This window comes from Lactuca sativa, chromosome 6 (genome assembly GCF_002870075.4).
Source record: "Lactuca sativa cultivar Salinas chromosome 6, Lsat_Salinas_v11, whole genome shotgun sequence".
Lineage (NCBI taxonomy): Eukaryota > Viridiplantae > Streptophyta > Magnoliopsida > Asterales > Asteraceae > Lactuca > Lactuca sativa.
This window is the reverse complement of record NC_056628.2, coordinates 161,346,095-161,367,856: the sequence shown is the minus strand read 5'-3', so window position 1 is coordinate 161,367,856 and position 21,762 is coordinate 161,346,095. Positions and strand designations below refer to the sequence as shown.

Below are 21,762 nucleotides of genomic sequence, written 5' to 3'. Positions count from 1 at the left end.
CATCATAATCCTGGCAGCTGGGCCTAAAGGATAATATCGGTAGCTGAGCCTAATAGAGAACATCATAATCCTGGTAGTTGCGCCTAAATGATAATATTGGTAGCTACGCCTAATAGAGAACGTGATAATCCTGGCAGCTGCACCTAAATGATAATATTGGTAGTTGTGCCTAATAGATAACATTAGCAGCTATGTCATAGGAAACAATGGACTTCATGCCTATTCCTTAGGAGAATCTTTAGGAATAAATGAGTGAATGATAGATGATTCTTAGGGTAGATCCTTAAGAAATAAAGAAGATCATGGGGATGGGTAATTGGGCTATCTGTGTGATGATGAAACATAATAACTTTGTTATTGTGGGTTGAAAACCCAATGTACTCAGTTGAAAACCCTATGTATTCACCAGGTTTCCCAACCTGACCCACTTAGTTTATTTGCATCACAGTTGTCGATACGAAGCTACATTACACTGAGAGATTAAAGGAGATGTAGATCACTAGTGTAAATGAATGTAAGGTTTGTTTATGCTTATGTTTCTGTATTGACAATGACATCCCAAAGTTTTATTATAAACAAAATACATTTATATGGAAATGTTTTGATAATATATTTATCATGTTTTTTGGGAACAAATTTCACAATATTATTCTTTAAAATTGAATACTCTGATTTTCAATTAAGCATAAATAAAAAATTTTAAATGACCGTGAATTTGGGGATGCTACAACAAACATGTTTTGGAAATCATTGATTAGAAAATCCCAAAGGTTGTTTCAAAAAACACTTTGTCGGTAAGTTGTTCGTTTAAAAAAGGAATTGTTCACATCTAGCTTGTGTCAAGGCTATTTGTGCATGGCAGCTAAAGAAAAAAGAATTCAAACCATGGCAGCCTTAATGACAGGGTTGAATGTGTACATGTAGTCAACACCCAAAACTTGAGTAAAGCTTTAAGCAACTAGACACTCTTTAATATGTTACATTATGTCGTTAGAGTTGTACTTTTTACGGTAAACCTATTTAGAACTGACAAACTTTTAGTTTGGAGGATCGGGAACTAATTCCCAAGTCTTCTTTGACTAATAACCAACGAGGATTCTTCGTAGTATATTTAAATTCGTGTTGTTCGTTGGTTGGGAAAAGAGCCTAAAATAAGGGAGTTTGTCCAATATAAGTAAGATCAACTTTATGATCGGGCTTGAATATGTAACCTCCATTAACACATGCTCCCTTTTCTAGTAGATATGCACACCAAAACCAGCTCATCAATTTGAAACTGGCCCAATCTCAAAACAGGTTTTGGTTAAAACCGAATTTCACCAAAGCGGATCGGATTGGATCTGATAGACTGGATTATAACCGGATCCAAATCCTATGGGTAAAAATTGTATTTGATAAAGGATCGTAAATCGGATTTCTTAAAAAAAAATAGATCTAAAATAGCACCAAAATCCTGTAAAACCCACAGAAAAATGGTTCAAACCAGTTTGGAATTGGATTCGGATTTTGACCGGAACCAGATCGGATTTAGTGTGACGTAAGCAAAACTAGATCAGAGCTTCCATTTGTTCACCTTGTGTTGACATAATTTCCATTGTTTCGCGGTTCTAAATAACAAAGAAGGGGTTAGAAAATAAAACATCCCTCGGAAAATCCTTTGTTAAGTTTCTAATTGAAAGATGATTCTTAGTAATATTTTGAACAACAAGAACATATGAAAATTAAGATCTAAAGAAAGTGATGGGTTACCAATATGTGAGATGGGTGAAACATTTCCATTGCCAAAAACTACATGATTGTTCCTACATAACTAGAAGCAAAGTCAAGATTGGAAGTCGAAGGTATTGTGTGGGTAGTTGCCTAAGAATTTGCATACCAATTAGGGTCATTATTAGTAACATGACATTGACAATGAAAGGCATGTTCCAAATTGGCATTCATATTAAAGCCTTGTGAGCAAAATAAACCAGGTCTAGGCAGGGGCTAGCATAGTAGCCATTGGTGGGACATAATTGTTTGTAAGGAGAACGTCGACCAAACCACCAAAATGTGATCCACAACCACGTCCATTGGTGGAGCCACCATGAGAGGTGGAAGTAGATGGTTGTTAGCGGTGGTCATTGAAGGCAGCTGACGGTGGTGCTAAATTATGAATGGCAACAATAAATAGCTCATGACCTTCTGCTTGTGATACAAGGTTAAGAAACGAGGATCTTGGTTTTATCGAACAATAAGTAGTAGAGAAAGTTTCAAAGGATGATCCAAAACCACATAGAAACCAGTGATTTTTGTTAAATTCTTTAACGAGGTGACTAACAGCAGTGAGTTAATCACAGATTGCTTGAAACTTTAAGTTAAATTCAAAAATAATAGACATACCCTTTTTAAGTTGATGGAGGGAGTCCTTAAGATCTTTCATACATTCTTTAGGGTCATGACGATAGGTATGTTCAAGATTGCACCAAACCTCATAATCCGTTGTGAGACTTAGGGTTTTTGCCATGATAGTTTCAGTTAAAGAGGACTGAATAATAAGGAATGAATGTTGATCAACATCAAGATGCTTTTTGTTGTCAACTTTTGGAGAAGAAAAATTGGTTACATCATTGGTTTGAGGAGGTTCATATAGTTTTCCAGCAATATGACCAGAAAATTTATGTACTCGAGGAGGGGAAGAAGTTGATTTTGTCATTAAAGATAATTTGTGGGTGATATTTGATTGTGATCATGTGAATAATAGTGTTAAGAGGAAGAGAGACAACAAAAGAAGTGGCAGAGTGTGCGTCGATTGTCGTGTGGGAAAGAGAAGAGATTAACACAACAAGTTGACACTATATAAGATTTAGGTAAAATACCTCTATATATTTTTCCATTGAGTAATCAATATATAATACAAATATAGGAATCAAACACTAAAATACAAGAATACAACATTATGTGACATCCCAAAAATCACAACAATTTAAAACTTTCAAAAACAACCCATAGTCATAAAATGTTTACAAAATCATTGTTTCCAAATTGTTTATCCATATCAGAGTATCCCAAAATCATAAAGCCATAAATAGAGGATGTTTACGGTCACGTCTTCACCTTCCCACGATCATCAGAAGTACCCGAAACAACAAACTAAAATCATAAGCCAAAGCTTAATGAGTTACCCCAAAGTACCAACACACAAACGGATAACATATACAACAGCATGTCGGGTCCAATCAACCATCCGGTTGAAATACCCCAGGCCAGTCAACCTCTGGGTCCAGCCATCCTCAGGACGGAATACCGCATGTTAGAGTGCCAATATCCAATGGGTCCAGTCATCCTTGGGATGGTATACCCTTGGGCCAAATCAACCATCGGGTTTGAATGCGCCCGATCTGTTAGCACATGCACAAAGCAGTAAAGCCTCAACCACAACTCAAAATATGTCGACATATACATAACAGATAAACATATAATCAGCCAACAGACAAACAGGCAAATCTATATATCACTACCGCATAGCAACACCCTAGAAACTAGGATCCAAATCTAACAGATCACTACTTCATAGCAAAATATGGTATAACAGGATACCAATCAAATGGGCCATCCTTGGTGCCTTCGACCCGTACATACAGTGAGCAAGACTCACCTCACAGTTTGAACAATAGCTGATGAGGTCTCAACTCTGAATCTCAACTCTAACTAGTCACCTATCGAACCAAATGACCAATTATCAACCACAATCCAAAATAACCAAAATACACTTAAGTCAAACTTGATCAAATCCAAGTCAAGGTCAAATTCAAACTGAACCCAAAAAACTCACAGCCAAGGGTCACGTCGTAGCCCCTCCAATGGTCATGTCATGATCCGAAAATTGCAAAATAATCGGGGATCATCATCCTCATGTCGTGAAACCCCGAACCCTCACGTCATGTAGACGCCCAGATCATAAGTTCTTAATGAAACTCTGGATCCTTTAAAACAAGCAACCAAAGTTTCCATATAGTCTTATTCACTCCAGAACATCATAAAATTCGTGGCTTTTTAGACATGCATGTCCAATACATTTCCCAACACCAACTAGGGCACAATTTGGGAAATATGACATCAAATATCATCCAAGAGTCACAAAACTCCACCAAACTACAAATCTAGCAACTATAACACTCAAGGGACCATGGAGATCCATAAAGTTGGAAACTTTATGGATCCCAATCACTACATCAACTTGAATATAGAGAAATAAGCACAAAAACCTATATCTAAGCTTAAGGACTCATAAAGCAAGGAACTTGGAACTCATAACAGGTCCAGAATGTGCCAAGATGGACAATGGTGAGGCTTGAAATATAGGAATGATGAACTTGATGCTCTTCCTCTTCTTTTTGGCTAAAAACGCAACAGATAAGCTCAAATACCAACAATGGATGCTAGGGTTTCAAAAGGCAGGGTAAGGAGGTGATTGAGGCTAAGGATGGGATAACCCTAGCCCTCACTTGCTTTAAATATGAAGCGAAACTCTCAAAACTAGGGTTTTCCACACAGACAAATTTCACGTCATGAGCTATCCATTGCTCACGCCGTGAGTCTCAAAATGGCATGCACGATCATTTAATTCCTCACAACTTGACAAGAAATCCCACATCGTGAGAGGGGTCAGAATTGAAATTTTAACTTCATCAAACAATAAAATGTTCACCTGAACTAAGGGTTACAATTCTCCCCCACTTGAATCAGACTTCGTCCTCGAAGTCCGTGGTGGCAAATAACTCAGGATATTGCCCCCGCATCCCAACCTCCATCTCCCATGTCCACTTGGAGCCTCTCCGATGCTATCACTGAACGTTTACAAAAGGAAACTCCTTGTTACGCAGGACCTTCATATTTCTTTCCAAAATAGACACCGGTCTCTTGATATAATGCAGACGTCATCGACCTGAATAACATCAAAAGGAACCACCGTCTCACTGTCTAACACACACCTCACAACTGAGAAACATGGAAAGTGTTGTGGATATGACTGAGCTCACTCAGCAAATCCAACCGGTAAGCCACCCTACCTACCCTGGCGATCACACAAAAAGGACCAATATACTGGGGACCGAATTTCCCCTATTCTTGAATCGTATCACACCCTTCCAGGGTAAGACCTTCAAGAGTGCCATACCGCCGACCTGAAACTCCAACTCTGATCAGCGTCACTCAGCATAGCTCTTATGCCGACTCTGAGCGGTCTCCAGTCTCTACCTGATCTGGTGAATACGCTTTGTAGTCTGAAGGACTACTTCGGTCCTTCCCATGACCTTTTGACCAACCTCTCCCCAGCATACGACATCTTTGACCATACAAGAGCTTAAAAGGTGGGGCACCAATGTTGGAGTGATAACTATGGTTGTAGGAGAACTCCATAAGAGGTAGGTAGGAATCCCAACTCCCACCACAATCTAATACACAGGTCTGCAATATATCCTCAAGGATCTGGATGGTCCGCTCACTCTGACCGTCGGTCTGCGGGTGATAAGTCGTGTTAAAATGTAGTCTCGTGCCCAGTTCCTCATGGAACTTCTTCTAGAATCGGGAAGTGAACCAAACATCTCGGTCTGAAATAATGGAGACCGGAACACCATGACGAGCAACAATCTTCCGTACATACACATCGGCCCACTTTTCGGCCGAAGAGCTCTCCCAGATGGCCAAAAAGTAGGCACTCTTGGTCAATCGATCCACGATAATCCATATAGCATCAAAACCCTTGGCCGTCTTCGGTAACTTGTTGATGAAATCCATAGTGATCTATTACCACTTCAACATGGGAACCTCCAAAGGCTGCAGCTTCTCATGCGGCCTTTGATGCTCGGTCTTGACCATCCTACAGGTAAAGCACCTCTCGACATACTAGGTTATCTCCCTCTTTATACACGGCCACCATTAGCTCAATCTCAAATCCCGATACATCTTGGTGCCTCTCGGGTGTATAGAAAAGTGAGACTTAAGAGTCTCCTCCAGCATTATCTGCCTGATCCCACTAGAAACTGGAACCCAAAACTGACCACATCGGGTCAACAACCCTTGACTATCAATGATAAACTTGTCGATCTCGCCCTTGATCCTTTCCTGTTTCGAGTCTCCTTCCGAATTCCCTCTTCCTGAGCCTCCCTGATCAAACCCAAAAGTAGAGAATCAACGGATATCCTTGTACAAACTTCCCTAACTGAAGACCCAGCTGACTTGTGGCTCAATGCATCCGCTACCACATTCGCTTTACCCGGATGGTAAAGCATCTCGCAGTCATAATCCTTGACCACATCCATCCACCTGCACCGCCTCATGTTCAAGTTCGGTTGATCCATAAGATATCTTAAAAGTCTTCTGATTTGTGTAAACAGTACAATGAACCCCATAAAGGTAATGTCTCCAAATCTTGAGGGCAAACACCACTGCTCCCAACTCCAAGTCATGAGTACGATATCGCATCTCATGAGGCTTCAGCTGCCATGAAGCATAAGCAATCACTTGTCCTCTTTACATAAGGACCACCCCCAAACAGGTGATAGATGCATCACAGAATACCAAAAAATCCTCGACACAATCCAGAAGGGTCAATACTGTGGCCTCACATAACCTCTGCTGAAGAGTCTCAAATGCTAACTGATGCTCACGGCCCCACTGGAAATCCACTCACTTCCTTGTTATATGAGTGAGGGGTACCACAATCTTGGAGAAATCCTGAATAAATCTCTGATAGTATCCCGTCAAACCCAAGAAACTCCTGATCTCTAAGGGAGATTTCGGAACCTCCCACTTCATCATGGACTCTATCTTGGCTGAGTCGACCAAATCTCGTCTTGGTTAACGAGATGTCCCAAGAATTAGACCTCTCACACCCAGAACTCACACTCTGAGAACATGACATACAACCATTGCCACCTCAATACTCCCAGAAGCTCTCGAAGGTGCTCCTCGTGCTGCTCTCTGGTCTTGGAATACACCAAGATATCATCAATGAACACTATAACAGATCGGTCGAGCATCAACTTGCACACCCGATTCATCAAATCTATAATCACTACAGGCACATTGGTCAACCCAAATGGCATCACCATGAACTCGTAATGCCCATAACAAGTCTGAAACGCGATCTTCCCCACATCCTCTCCTACTCTCACCTGATGATACTTGAACCTCATATCGATCTTGGAGAACCAAGATGCACCCTGAAACTGATCAAAGAGGTTATCAATCTGCGGAAGGGGATAATGGTTCTTCACTGTTAACTTGTTCAACTCCTGGTAATCAATGCACATTCGATGTGAGCCATCCTCCTTCTTGACGAACAGTATCGGCACTCCCCACGGAGAATTGCTCGGTCTAATGAACTACTTTCCTAATAGATCCTAAAGCTAAGAGGATAACTCCTACATCTCATGAGGTGCCAAGCAATATGACACCTTGCAAATTGGAGCCACACCTGGCATTAGATCAATCCTAAACTCAACCTGCCTCTCGGGAGGCACACCGGGTAACTCCTATAGGAAAACATCAGCAAATTCCCTGAAAAATGGTACTTATGAAACTGAAGTTTTATCTCCAACCCGAGTATCAACCACATAAGACATATAACCGACATACCTATGTTAAATATACTGTCGAGCCCTGGCCGCCAAACAAAATCCTAAACCAACCCTAGTACCCTCATAATCGATCTCCAGTTCTCCCCCACTTGGGTTCCAAACTACTACCCATTGACCCTCGCTATCGATCATGGCACCAAACCCACTTAACCAGTCCATCCCCACTATCACGCACACACCCCCATGGGGATAGGGATCAAATCAATCGGATAGGGCACCCCGAAGATCTCCAATACACAACCCTAATATATACTAGATACAGAAACCCCATGTTCGTTAGCGATAGAAACCCGCAATATACACTCCAACTCACAAAGAGGCACACCAAAATCCCTACTAATAGATCGCGATACAAAAGACCGACTTGCGCACGAGTCAAATACAACTAGAGCAGGCATAAAGTTCACTAAGAATATACCTATCAGAAACATAAATATAAGCATCCCATAAAATAATTAAAAGAATAATAAATAGAAACATACCAGTCACAAAGTTTGGTGTTGCTCTGGCCTCCTCAGCAGTAAGCTGAAAAGCATGATCGCGAGCCCTCGTTGGCTCCGCCCAGCCCTGGCTCCCATCCGTGATCCTCATAGTAGCCGACACTGGAGCCTGTGCTGGTCTAGAAGCAATCAAGGGACATTGGCCCTTTATGTGGTACACCTGATCACAATGATAGCAGATCCTGATGCTGGATACTGGAGTCTGGTGTTGGCAGTCCCTCGCATTGTGGCCCTGCTTGCCACATTTGTGGCATCCCGAAGAAATCAACAAGCTCCATCATGAACCTTGTCATATTTCCCATAAGTATGGCCCCTATGACTCCCAGATCTAACATCAGCGGCCTTGAACCGCTTTGGCGCAGGCTACGACTACGTCGGGGCCTGCCTCTACTCTTTCGCCTAGAGCTCCATCTCAATCTCACGTCGCCTAGTATCCTCCTGCAGATCATATATATATATATATATATATATATATATATATATATATATATATATATATATATATATATATATATATATATATATACTCCAGGATCCTCTCAATCATAAATCAAACTCTGATATGTGTACAATCAAGTCGGCGCCTTCCCGTGATCCTGAGAAGTACCTGAAACACATAACACATAACACAGTAAGCACAAAGCTTAGTGAGTTCCCCAAAATACCACATACAGCTCATTAGCCACTCTAGGCTATAACTCAATAAGACCCTTCGGTCAATGTGTCTCAGTGGGACCTTCCGGTCCCAACTCAATAAACTCATAATAACAATATTCAGCATAAATCACAAAGACACAATGCAGAATATAACAATACACAGATAAGCACATAAGACAGCTCAATCACGCAAAGATACCACTCTTGGTAAATATAGTGAGAAGACTCGCCTCATAAGCTAGCAAGTAAAAGTCTCATTCTCGGGAATCTCGAACTAGCCTCCTCCTAACACATTAGATAAGTATCTCTAATCAATACCCCACTCTTACTCAAATACACCAAAGGTTCTTCCCTCACTCTCTCTCTAACTCTTGGAATGGGTAAAAGACCATTTTACCCCTCCATGCTCTCCATTACTTATGTTGACCTAAGCTTATAGTCAATAGAAGTCAAACTCGAGTCAACAGTCCCAGTTTGACCTTATTCGTTGAGTGCACTCATGTGATTCATCTTATTCAGAGGTCTTCGTGAGGGTCTAGCTCGTCGAGTCAACCCCCTAACTCGTCGAGTAACAACATAGCCAGCTCATCAGGACAAACCCTAACCGACGTGTCGAGTCAGCTCCTGGACACGGTGAGTCCATTCAGACTCTTTTCTCATTCAGACGATTTTAAGGTAGAAAACCTTCCCAAACTCTTGATATATACTCTTAAGGCTCATTTATCACATAAAGTCACAGACTTTACGTCCATGCAGGGCACTTAGGGCTTGAAATGCCAAAACACACCATAAAAAGGGTTTTTTCACTCAATAGCATTATTAGGGCTGAATAAAGTAGGAGCTTTTGGACTCTAGGGACCTCACATGGTCCAAACCTCAATATGAACTCAAAACACTCTAGGTCCTCATATTCGATAGAAAAAGCCATAAACTCCCAAAAACATGAGATCTACTTCAACAAATGAGAAAGGTGCAAGCTTTATACCTTTCCTAGAAGCTCTGAGGTGAAATAGCCACAGATCTAGCGGCTCATTCTCGTGTCTTGGATTAGAGTCCCTCTCTTCTCTTCAAAAGATGCACCAAATGCTCAAGGTTAGCTCAAAAATCTCTCTCTAAGAACACAAGCCAATTAGGGTTTACTCCCAGGGAGGTATAGCCGCAAATGAGGCTATAAGTGCCTTTAAATAGGCCCCAAACCCAAGGATTTAGGGTTTCTCACCACAACATCTACTCGGCGAGTCGGCGAATCGACCCTGATCCGATCCAAACCCTTAACAATTATATGGGTTTGGAGCATAGTTTTTAATCCGTTTACCCATTAACGACCCGTACCCGCTAACCCTTTTATTAAAAGGGTCGGGTATGGATCATCACCGATCCGCTCCGTTTATAACCCGCCCCATATAAATTTTAGAAATATAAATTTATATTTTATATTGCCTAAAGTTTACATTAAATTCCAATAAGAAGTCCAAAGATAAAAGGCCAAAGACTAAATTGTTTTTACATAGGTCTCCAGGACTCAACTTCTAGACTTCCAGTCTTCTCCCAAGAGTCATGATTTCATTTCATTTATATTTCATCATGTAATCACCAATTTCATTTATAAATAAATAAGGTCATTTATCAACCGGAAGAAAGTTTGTAATTGCTATTCTCTATCAATGCAATCAACGATCAAAAACCAATTGGAAGTAACTAAAATAATGATTTTAATTCCAATAGAAAGTCCTCGAGTACATAATATGTTATCTAAATCAAAATTTAGTTTTATTTAATAAATTTGATTTTATGATTTAAGTAAAATGTGTTTGATTATTCAAAAAACCTACGGGTTACGGGGCAGATTTGGATATCTGCTGATTCGGTGGATAAGGATATGGGTTTGATTATTCAAAACCCTGCGGGTTACGGAGCGGGTTTGGATCGGATTTTGAAATTTGTTAAAAGGGTTTGGATCAAGGTCGATTCACTCCAAATCCGCCCCATTGCCAGGTATATATATATATATATATATATATATATATATAGTTGTGGATTTACAAGGCTCTAGCTTTGGAATATGTCGATAATAAGGTGTGGTTTGCATTATGGAATCCTATTAGCATCTTATACTTATGAGTTTAGTAGAAAATTCAACTGCTCTTTACATGCTAGATGAAATGCCTTGATGATACTTCAACTTGATTAATAGAAGCATGTGTGAAATTAATAGCAACATTTGTGATTGTTTGCAATTATAATGGTTTTATAGCTTCAACTATTTCTCAAATTAAAATTACTTAAACCCTAAACCATGAGGCTTCCTCCTTGAGCTTAAGCAAATTCTGTATGGGAATAGTGAAGTTGAACCTGTTTCTAAAGCTTATGCTCAATTGACCCACAGTTCTTCAAAGAAAATACACTTTGCTTAGTAATTGTTTCTCTCCCAAAGTTAAACTTAGAAGTAAGGATCTTTCTAGCATGGTTCACCAATCACCAATAATCATGGTTTTTGCATTTTACACTTTTAGGATGCTTATTACACTTTACATATGCATATGATTTCTTCTGATTCATCTAATTTTAGTTTCAAACTTGAATTCCTTTCATAGGCTCGCAAAGATGCTACTCAGATTGTTGCAAACCTACAACGTCAACAAGTTCAGTCACGGTTGATTGCATATGATTATTTGGAGGCAAATATTGATGTAGTGGATATCTTAGCATCAAGGTAAGCATAAGCTTTAGAATTTTACCCTTTTGAAGGTGATCTCATTTATTTAGTGTTCATGGTTGTCTTTTCATATGATAGAAACCAAATGGTTTCTTTACTCAATAAGCAAGCAAACAAACTCAAAGAACAACGATAATCCTACCTTTCAAGATGAGGTGTTTTATCAATTCTTCTCCCAAGAAACAAATGTCACCGTTGTTTTGATGTGTCCAAAACAAAACACTATAAATATGGGTGTTTGTTTGAAAGAGATATTTACAAAATTGGGTTAGAATTACCTTATTCTAATAGGCAATGATTGATTTTGGTATTCTATGTGGTTGCAATACCTTATTCTAATGTTATATTTGAGCCAAAAATGTACGAAACTTTGCTATTTGTTTTAACTTTTACATATCTGTATAATCTTTGATGTGTATTGAATATAAAATGAATCATGTTCCTTAAAGTTTATTTTTTTCTTGAATTTTTTTTTTCATTTAGTTATGAGAATCATGAATCATGTTCCTTAAAGTTTATTTTTTTCTTGAATTTTTTTTTTCATTTAGTTATGAGAATCCAGATATGGCATTACATTATGGTGCAACGTTGATTGAATGCATACGTCAACAAAGTGTTGCTAAGTGAGTTTACTTGATATCATTAACAAGATTTCTCCTTCATCCTTCATTTATATATATATATATATATATATATATATATATATATATATATATATATATATATATATATATATATATATATATATATATATATATATATATATATATATATATATATATATATATATATTATTTATTTGTTTTAAAGGTATGTATTGGAGTCGGAGCATATGAAGAAATTCTTTGACTTTTTTCAGCTTCCAAATTTCGATATCACAGTTGATGTTGCAGCAACATTCAAGGTTTTAAAAATTCATTATCTTTTGCACACACAATGACACAATTAATTTGTTGTAAAGATTATATATTTGTACTCAATTTGTGTTAAAGCATATTAAATGTTGTAGGAAGTCTTGACACGACACAAATCAACAGTTGCTGAGTTTCTAAACAAACTACAGTTGAAGCAGCTGTGATCCCGTACCAAAAATTAGAAAGTGTCACCTGGTCGGGTTCGAAAGTCGTATAAATGTATTTTTCACACTTTGAATTCATTATGTACTTGTGGAATCAATGAAATGACAATGAAAGACGACAAAGTCCAATATGTTTTTTCCAATATAATCAAGAAACACTGATTAGATAGATTTATTAGGGAAAATGGAGCTTAAAGAGGCTAAAATGACAATTATAGGAAAACCGATTGCTTCAAGGCGTACCCCTTGGTGTTTGTTTGTTTATTTGTCCTAATAAAAAAAAATTCAGCTAACCCCGCAATACGGGATCCTTCCCTAGTTTAAATGAAGTTCCAAGTAAAAGATAATATATATATATATATATATATATATATATATATATATATATATATATATATATATATATATATATATATATATTCCATTCGGTTCTTAAAAAACCTATAATTTTTCACTAAAATCTCTATTATGTGCTTCAGTATAGATTGAGCTCCAACCTCTCATATTCAATTTAATTCTATTAACCTCTTATTTAATCCCCATTTTGGATGCCCTAGTATATATAGTTTTTTAAATTATTCAGTTAATAAATCTTTAAACCAAGGGAGTACTGAGAATTTGTTTAGAACAGTATTTTAATGATGACTGTGTTCGTGACTATTTTTCGTTTGGTAGTAATATAATAGAAAAGTTATATAAGAGATTTATACTTTTGTAACCCAGTATCTCAAGTCGCTAAGTCATAATTCTTGTAGTGCCCATTTTGATCCCAACACATAAAATTCACTATTTCTAGCATTTGCTTTTCCAAGGTACAATCTAATCATTTAAGGTAGATGGGACATGAATGACCACCCCATGTGATATGTTATCATATTGCTTATTGTCGACATTATTCTATATTCCATTCCTCCATTATCGATTAGGCACTGTAACCAACAGTCGCAGGATTCCATTGCCCCATGTTAAACGAACTACATGTTGCTTTTGAAGCTTCATCCATGGCTTCCTTCGTAACACCATTGTTACACATGTTAGCAAATGTTCTTGAATGTTTCAAGCCATATTGTGTCAACGATCCGCAGTGTGTCTCGAATGTTCGAATCTGAATCAATCAAATTTTCTAAAAGTTAATAACCAACCTCCAACCAAAAACAATTAGCAAAATGAATGCGAAAAATGATAAGTATTCAAGTTTCTTTGTCACCATCGATTTAAGACACTCCCAATCGTCCACAAGGACAGATCCTTCAGGTCTGACTGATCCGTAGTCTTGGTCACCTAACTTGCCTTTGATCGTTTCGACACTACTGTCCAAATGCGCCCTATGCGTTGTTATTTCTTTGATGTTCTTGAGTAGTTCAATCTTCTCTTGTGGTTCTCCTGTCGATTTCTCATACTGTAGAATACGATGTTATACATTATGTCAATTTGTTAATAGAAAATGCATAAGTTCAAGTGTCGATCGTGTACTTTTCTTTAATTAAGTGTACATATACCGTTTGCCACATTGAATAAAGATCTGCAACTCTTTGGTCGACAACACCCATGGAGCCTAGAGATATGATTGAATTCGTAGTGGTGTTCCACGTGCTAGAACCTTGATAAGTAGAAACAGTCTCTTTGCTTATATGTTGTGTACCATATTGCATCACATGTGATCCCTCTTCCGTGTTGTTATTTAAAGTCCTTATCTTTACCTACAAACATTTTATGCAATTTTGCATCCCAAAAATATATCATGAATACTTGTATATCTTAATTAAACGAAGAAAATTAAACCCATATACCAATTACCTTCGAATATTGTTGTTCCAAGGTTTCAATCGTCAAGTCTTCTAAGTCACTAAAAGAACACATGTCATGTTAGTGACCATATATCCAACGACATAATATCAAATATTATGACATGCATGCTAAAGTATTACTAAATAAAGCGACACCGAATGAAAATGTACCTGTTTTCCATCCATGAGATACTGTATAAGTCACCTAAACATGTATGGAACTCTGGAGGTGGAGGGGGTGTCATGTCTGGACAATATGTGCCCCAACTACTTTCGTTTGCATTCGATGCGGTTGTCACATAAATATTCATATCTTCGGGCAACAAACCTTCAAAAATACTTCCACTTTCACATGATTCGATATATATCACCTATTTTCAACGCTCAAATCGATTAGTTGATCAACATTCAAATGTAAATCAAGAAGAAAATCAAAATGCATCTTATTATATACCATTTTATCGTAGGTACCACTCGCGTTCTTCATTTTCAAAACTTCAATGAAATCATTCGCATATAGGTGAGGCACAGTCGGCATACCTATATATGTTGATAAATTAATTAACCCGAGAATTATGTTGGTAATTCAAGAACAAAAGCAAAGTGTGATTAAACGCATACCGAGAATTCCAGGAGCACCATGATCAGAGTAGAAAACAAAGATCTTATCTCCAGGTTTACTCGCTACAACTTTCCCGCTTCCACCTGTCACTCCCGAAGCATTGCCCAGAAGAACAGCATAAAAATTGGCCACTGTCACGTATCCTCCGGTGTAATCCTACAAAAGTGTATTTAGCGACAGAATTATTAAATCGTTATAACAGTTTGCGACACTTTGCAACGTGTTATAGACTTATAGTGAGCTAGTTATAAGGGTACCTTTGGGACACCAGCGTAAACATCTGAGCCGTTTGGACTGTTAATAATGACACCGGGTCTTGGGTTCATTATGTTACTCGCAATGTCATCGTACATGAACACAATTATATTTTCATCTTTCAATCCACCCTTTTTCAGTATTTGATATGCATGACAAACATCCGCCTGAAATCAATTGCTATTTTCATTACATGTCACGTTTTTTACAAGTAAAGGTAACTAGTAAATGAAAACTTAAGGAAATTAAACACAAACCTGATGACGATAGTTGTAGTACCCACTTGAACCAGCTACGAGAACAGCCCATTTTGTGCTATTGACATCTTTAGTGGAAGCGAACAGACTACTACGGGTAGCTTCTGAGAGTTTCACTGTGAGTAGAGTTAGTAGTAACAAGGCAAAATGGAAGGCAGACATGTTGAGAGAATGGATTGTATTCGTTCGAATGGTTCATGTATTTATACTAGAAATGCTAATGGAATCTCTGTATATAGATTGGTTACTGGAGCAAGAAATATCACTTGTAGCTAACTTGTTTGGCATTTCTCAAGGGCCACGCATTACGTGACAAGAATGCAATAAGAAACATTATGAAAGAACGTATGATTTATAATTTATTGACGTTCATTTGTTGCGATGCTAATGATTTATAATTTGTTGAAGTCCACATGTTTGATCCGAGAGATAGTACAATTGTAATGGGGTCGTTTTGGACCCAAACACTGTGTCTTATTCATTCGGTGAATGCGAAGAATTTTGTGAGTTTATGCTGTCCCATAAGACGGCCATTTTCTATAGTGTACAAAAGCAAAAATCGAATAAATATAAATGGTTAGTCATGAAAGCAATTAGGCTGAAATAGAAAATAGATGTTGAGAGAAACTTGTCCCTCTATATACTAGAAAGAGAAAAGAAATTGATTTTATATAGTGTTCCTAGTAATTCAAGTCATTCTTATTTATAGAAGGCTCTCCATTTTCAGATATAGAGTGTTAACAAAGTATTTTCTTATGAATCCTCCAATATTGCATTCCACCAAATATAAGTATAATACAATACTAAAACGCTAAATACAAAATGGGTACTATACATTGGGCCACTCTTATACAAAAATACAAGATCGCACAAATATGAATCCTCCAATACTGCATTCCATATACAAGTGCAAAAATACTATACAATTCATATAATATGAATAACATATGGTTTTGATTTATATTCTAGAAAACTTTTATAAATAGATTTGTTCCATGTTAACAATTTTAGAGCCGGGTTGGATATAGAGTTTGGTGAAAAATGAAGGAATTGGATGACAAATATGTTTTTTCGGCCTTTGCTTTAGTCGTTATTAATGGCTACCGAGTATTTGTGTTAAGTATTTTCTCATAACTCAATATAAATTATTACAAGGTACTAAATATGTACAGAAAGGACCATGGGTTGAACGTTATCTTCATACTAACTATATACATAAATTACATATTGACTAACATACTCTTCTAGTTTTATCGGGAATATACTTTTGAATTTCAAACTCAATTTGAAGTTATACAAGAGGTATGGAGAGGCCCTTAGTGAATATTTTAGTGTCTTGTTTAAGAACTAAATGGCATGTTGAGAACACGAACAAGGCACGTAACAACTTGATCTGAACAAAATAAATGTCAATCTCCCTATGTTTTGCAACGTTTCAAACCAAAATTTCTTTTTCAAAACATAAGTGAAATGTCCAAAAACCCTTTTCTCATAAAACACAAGTATCAATTTGTTCCAATACCATATATTCAAATCATAAATTGTATCAAAATAATAAAAACAGCGAAAGTTCAAATAATAAAATCATCAACGATGCACGTACGGTATAATCAAGTTGGACTCCCCCCCCCCCCCCCCCCCCCCCTTAATAGCAGAACCAATTGACAACATTGAATCAACAACTATAAGCAAAAAGATTAGTGAATTTTAAAATATACCACACACCACAATACACATACAATGCATATAAACCGGTCTCTCAGATCTCGTGTCGATCCGCATACAAACATGTCTCTTGGCTTTCATTTGATTTGTATACAAACAAGTCTCTCAACTCTTGTGTTGATCCACATACAAACAAGTCTATCGGCTCACGTGTTGATCCGCATACAAACAAGTCTCTTGACTCCCATGTCAATCTACATACAAACAAGTCTCTCAGCTCTTTTGTCGATACATCTAGTGACAAATGGCTCTAGTGCCAGTCAATTCATCAATAGTGGGTATTTAGGCTCACAACTATTGTGTTGATCTACCATCAACCCTGAGTAATCTAAGCTCACATCTCTCATGTCGTTCCACCATCAACTCCTCTATATAACATATCCACATATCATACAATCAAGAAACCAAACCTGCATAATAAAAATTTATCGTGCATTTACATCCTACCATAGCCAAATACACAATCCCGCAAGAAACAGTCTAACGAACTGCCTAAACACCAAATAGAGGCAAAACCTCGGTGTAAAGATTTAAATCCACCAATTAGACCAAAAGTCAAATTGGTCAAGAGGACAAGGGTCAAAGTCAAGTTCAACAGCCCCAAAAACCAAATATATGTGTCACACTAGCATACAGGCGTGCCACAGGGAATACGAAAAAATAAACAATCTTCTGAAACAGAAGGCACGTCTCGCCCCTAGACATGCGCGTCGCGCCCTAGCTGATATTCACCTATTTCAAAAATCTCTTAAACCCTTTAAGACAAAGGAAATACTTTCATATCTAGTTCCAAACAATGCTTTAAGGGATAAAGTTTCCAAATTTATCCATACACTAGCCACATACCAACTATAACTCAAACCTTATATTACTCCAATATGGTCATTTCATCAAGCATGGAGTAAAGAGAACTCTTGCAAGCACTCTCTACTCCACCATAATCTCATATCTAGACCCAAAAACTGATGGGTTTTAGGTAAAACAAATAAACTAGAAAACAATTCCTAAGTTTACATGCAACCTACTTTGGATCTATGTTTTAACTATTGAATATATAACTTTGAATTGCAAAACAAGAACCCTAAAGGAAGAGGCTATTTTTGAAAATAACAAGTTAGGGTTTTAGAATCACATACCTTTCAATTGTTATAGTAAACAATTGGCAATCCTTAGATCTTGATCTTCTTGGAAGCCTAGCACCACAATTGTAATGCCTCTAATGAAGTCACACACAAGATCTAGAAAGAAGGAAAGTATAGAGATGTGACAACCCAAGTTGTCCCGTTACATTTCCCCGTTACCGTTAACGGAATATTCCACTGTAAAAAAGATCCGTTAATTAGAGGTCGCCAATTTAATAAATATTTCATTTATTTATGTCGTTTAGTCGTGATAAGAGAAATAGAAACTCATAATGCACATTTCCATTTAGTTGGAAAAGTTAGTTTTTATTATTACGACCACTAAATCGGGTGCGACCAAAAGCCCGTATAACGGTAGTATTGGGTAGAATTCCACTGAGCTCCAACTCCCACCCATATATAAGGGGGAGTAAACTCCATTTGGAGCTTTTCCACCCTCTCTCTCTCTATACTCTCTCTCTAGACCCGTTTTCGCCCCAAATCCGCAACCAAACGCTTCCAAATCGTAAGTCCACTTATCCTAGCTTATTCTAAACATTATGATTTGTGTTTATAGCCCAAAAATCGGACTTAGAAGCTATGGGAGAGGAGTTTACGGCCTAAGCTCCTCCTTAGGTCGTAAACACCTTAAATGAGGCCAAAAAGACCCCAAAATGTCCCTAAAGGCTTGGAAATAAATTAGGGATTTAGCCTAGGAATGTTTAAACATTAAAACACATGATTTTAGGGGGTAAAAGAGAGTTTACGGCCTAGGCATATGCCAAGGCCGTAACCACCTCTTAAACATGTCAAAAAGGCCCAAAAACACTCCCAAACCACCCTTGGACTTAATACATAAATTAGGGGCTTATCATTTCGGGTTTAAACCATTTAAACACATCAAAATGGAGGGACAAAAGGAGTTTACGGCCCATGCATGTACCAAGGCCGTAAACACCCCTAACCATGCCCAAATGATAGTTTTAACTCCCCCAAATGGCCTCACACTTCATTATAAATTACTAGCAAGGTATTAGGGGCTTGAAACTTCACAAAACTCAAGGAATAAGAGTTTACGGTCGTAAACTCCCTTAGGAGTTGTCCCTAGGCCGTAAACTCCATTGTGATGCCCTTAAAGACCTTAAACTCACTCATGCCTTTTGGGATTGGACCTAGAAAAATCCCACTATCAAGATTGAAGCCTTAAAACACCCTAGAACCCATCACCATGAGTTTACGGCCGTAAACTCATGGTGAGTAGTCCCTGGGCCGTAAACATGGTACTAAGAGTTTACTCTCGGAGAGTAAACTCCATTCCTAAGCCATACACACCTTTAGACGCTACCCGGGACACCCCAAACACTTAACCAAAGTGTTTTCCGCTCTTTAGGGTTTGTATACTTGTTTAATTAGTATTATATGTACTAATTGTATGTAAACATATGTTATCATATGTTAAATAGGTCACTAAGTGTGTCCAAGTCTTTACTTGACACCGAGCACCCAACCGGCGCCTTCGTCAGATCCACTTACACCAGGTAAGTTCATACCCCTGAATGAACCTTTCAATGTTTTTACATGTTTTATAGGGGGGAATACAAGTTAAACATGTCAGTTATCATATCAATCACATGTGATTGATAACCCGCATGCACAAGGTTTTACAACTGTACACTGTTTTTACCGAGTAGGATGCTATAAATGGTTTTCAAAAAGGTTTTCACTTGTTCAAAACTCTTACTTATACTGTTTTTATCAAAGTTCATTTCAAACTGGATTATGAAAAGTTTCCAAGGAATTTATAAAGTTTTTCAAACTTATTTTACCAAAGAATACCAAATGTGATTTTCCCTGAGTATAAAGGTTTTTCCCAAGGCTTTCATCGAAGTTCTCTTTCACGACGTATACTTTTACTTGTTAGTTACTGCTGCTTCGCTTTTACTTATTTTATACTCCTACTTGGTAACGCTTTCACTTCTTGAAGCGCTTATACCTGTTATTGCCTCTATTTCACTTATATTGGTAGTCACTTATACCTGATAGACGCTCTTACTTCACCAGTCGTCGCTTCTACTTCGTGGTACACTTATACTTGAAAACGTTTCTACTTCGTGATACACTTATACCTGCTGGACGCTTATACTTGTTCACACTCTTACTTAGTGATATGTTTCTACTTCACTTATACTTGATATCGTTGTTGGATTAGGTGTCTAAGCCCATAACTATAATTGGTATGTACTTGAATTGATAGCAGCACAGTCCTTTTGGGTTGCCCTCAAACCTAGCAACCAGACAAGGAAATTATGAAAGGAGAGATATTAATTTATTAATAAATTAATAAATTAATATAAATGAATTTATTAATATGTTAAAAGATTAATATATTAATAAGAAATTATTTTGTTTAATTACTTGTTAGCCAGAAATTAATTAGAATTAATTTTGGGGTTAAAAGAATTAATTATAGAGTGCAGGGACTAGTTTGCAATTATCTAATAGTTGAGTGGAAGGCTCTAGAACCCCCTTGGATAAGGTTGGACGAAATCTTTAGGGGAAACCCTAATAATTTCGTCCATAGGGGCTTGGATAAGGCCCTTGGGTTTGCTTAGGCCCTAAGCAAAGGATAACTAGGGTTTCCCCTAAACCCTAGATCCCTCAGCTATATAAGGAGCCTCCTGGTTCATGTTTTGGTCACTCTTTCTTTTGAAGAAACCCTAAGGGCCGAAATTTTTCATACTCCCTCTCCCCTCTCTCCTCTACTTTCCTTCTTGCTAGTTTGGGTGTGATTCCATTAGAGGCATTACACTTGTGGTGCTAAGCTTCCAAGAAGATCAAGATCAAGATCAAGGGAATTATCAATTGTTTACTATAACAATTGAAAGGTATGTAATTACTAAACCCTAGGTTGTAAATTTCGATTATAGCCTCTCTCCTCTAGGGTTCTTGTTATGCAATTCAAAGTTGTATGTTCAATAGATAAAACATAGATCCAAAGTAGATTGCATGTGAACTTAGGAATTGTTTTTCTAGTTTATTTGTTTTACCTAAAACCCATCAGTGGTATCAGAGCTAGTGTTTGTTTTAAATTGAATTGTTATAATTGTTGAATTGCAAATTAGGGTTTATAGCTATTAAACCCTAAAGGCCATTTTTTCGATTTTTAGGGTTGTGGATCAAAGGGTTTTTGAAAACCCTAGCCTCCAAAGAACCCTAATCGAAATTAGGGTTAGGGTTTTGAAAACCCTAGCCTCCTCCCTTGAAAATTTCGAAATATGCTATAAAGATTAGGGTTTCTTTGTTTTGGATAATAGTTGCCTTATTGGATAATTGAGAAAAATAAGGAAATTATCCTATCCCCATATTTTCGAAATCTAGAAGGGATATGGATTAGGATTAAATTAATTATTTAATTTAATTAGATA

At 37.5% G+C, this 21,762-nt stretch overlaps 1 protein-coding gene and 1 pseudogene across 1 annotated transcript; one reads left to right on the top strand and one right to left on the bottom strand.

The window, feature by feature from the left end:
* Positions 1–10,838: 10,838 nt before the first annotated feature.
* Positions 10,839–15,703, top strand: LOC111904342 (putative MO25-like protein At5g47540; annotated as a pseudogene).
* Positions 13,332–15,799, bottom strand: LOC111903818 (vacuolar-processing enzyme). Its single transcript, XM_023899563.3, has 9 exons — positions 15,492–15,799; positions 15,237–15,401; positions 14,979–15,135; positions 14,812–14,897; positions 14,529–14,728; positions 14,368–14,416; positions 14,070–14,270; positions 13,778–13,969; positions 13,332–13,675 (listed from the first exon to the last, which is right to left on the bottom strand). The coding sequence occupies exons 1-9, from the start codon at positions 15,651–15,653 to the stop codon at positions 13,493–13,495; spliced, it is 1,395 nt and encodes a 464-aa protein (XP_023755331.1). The 5' UTR covers positions 15,654–15,799; the 3' UTR covers positions 13,332–13,492.
* Between the last annotated feature and the right edge of the window lie 5,963 nt (positions 15,800–21,762).

What these genes read in the sequence shown, in the direction of transcription:
- LOC111903818 (XM_023899563.3), bottom strand. Translation starts at nt 15,653, where the DNA reads ATGTCTGCCTTCCATTTTGCCTTGTTACTACTAACTCTACTCACAGTG. An exon ending in ATCTCATGGATGGAAAACAG is followed by an intron (nt 14,417 to 14,528) that starts GTACATTTTCAT and finishes GTGTTCTTTTAG; the next exon opens with TGACTTAGAAGACTTGACGA. An exon ending in TGGAACAACAATATTCGAAG is followed by an intron (nt 14,271 to 14,367) that starts GTAATTGGTATA and finishes AAATGTTTGTAG; the next exon opens with GTAAAGATAAGGACTTTAAA.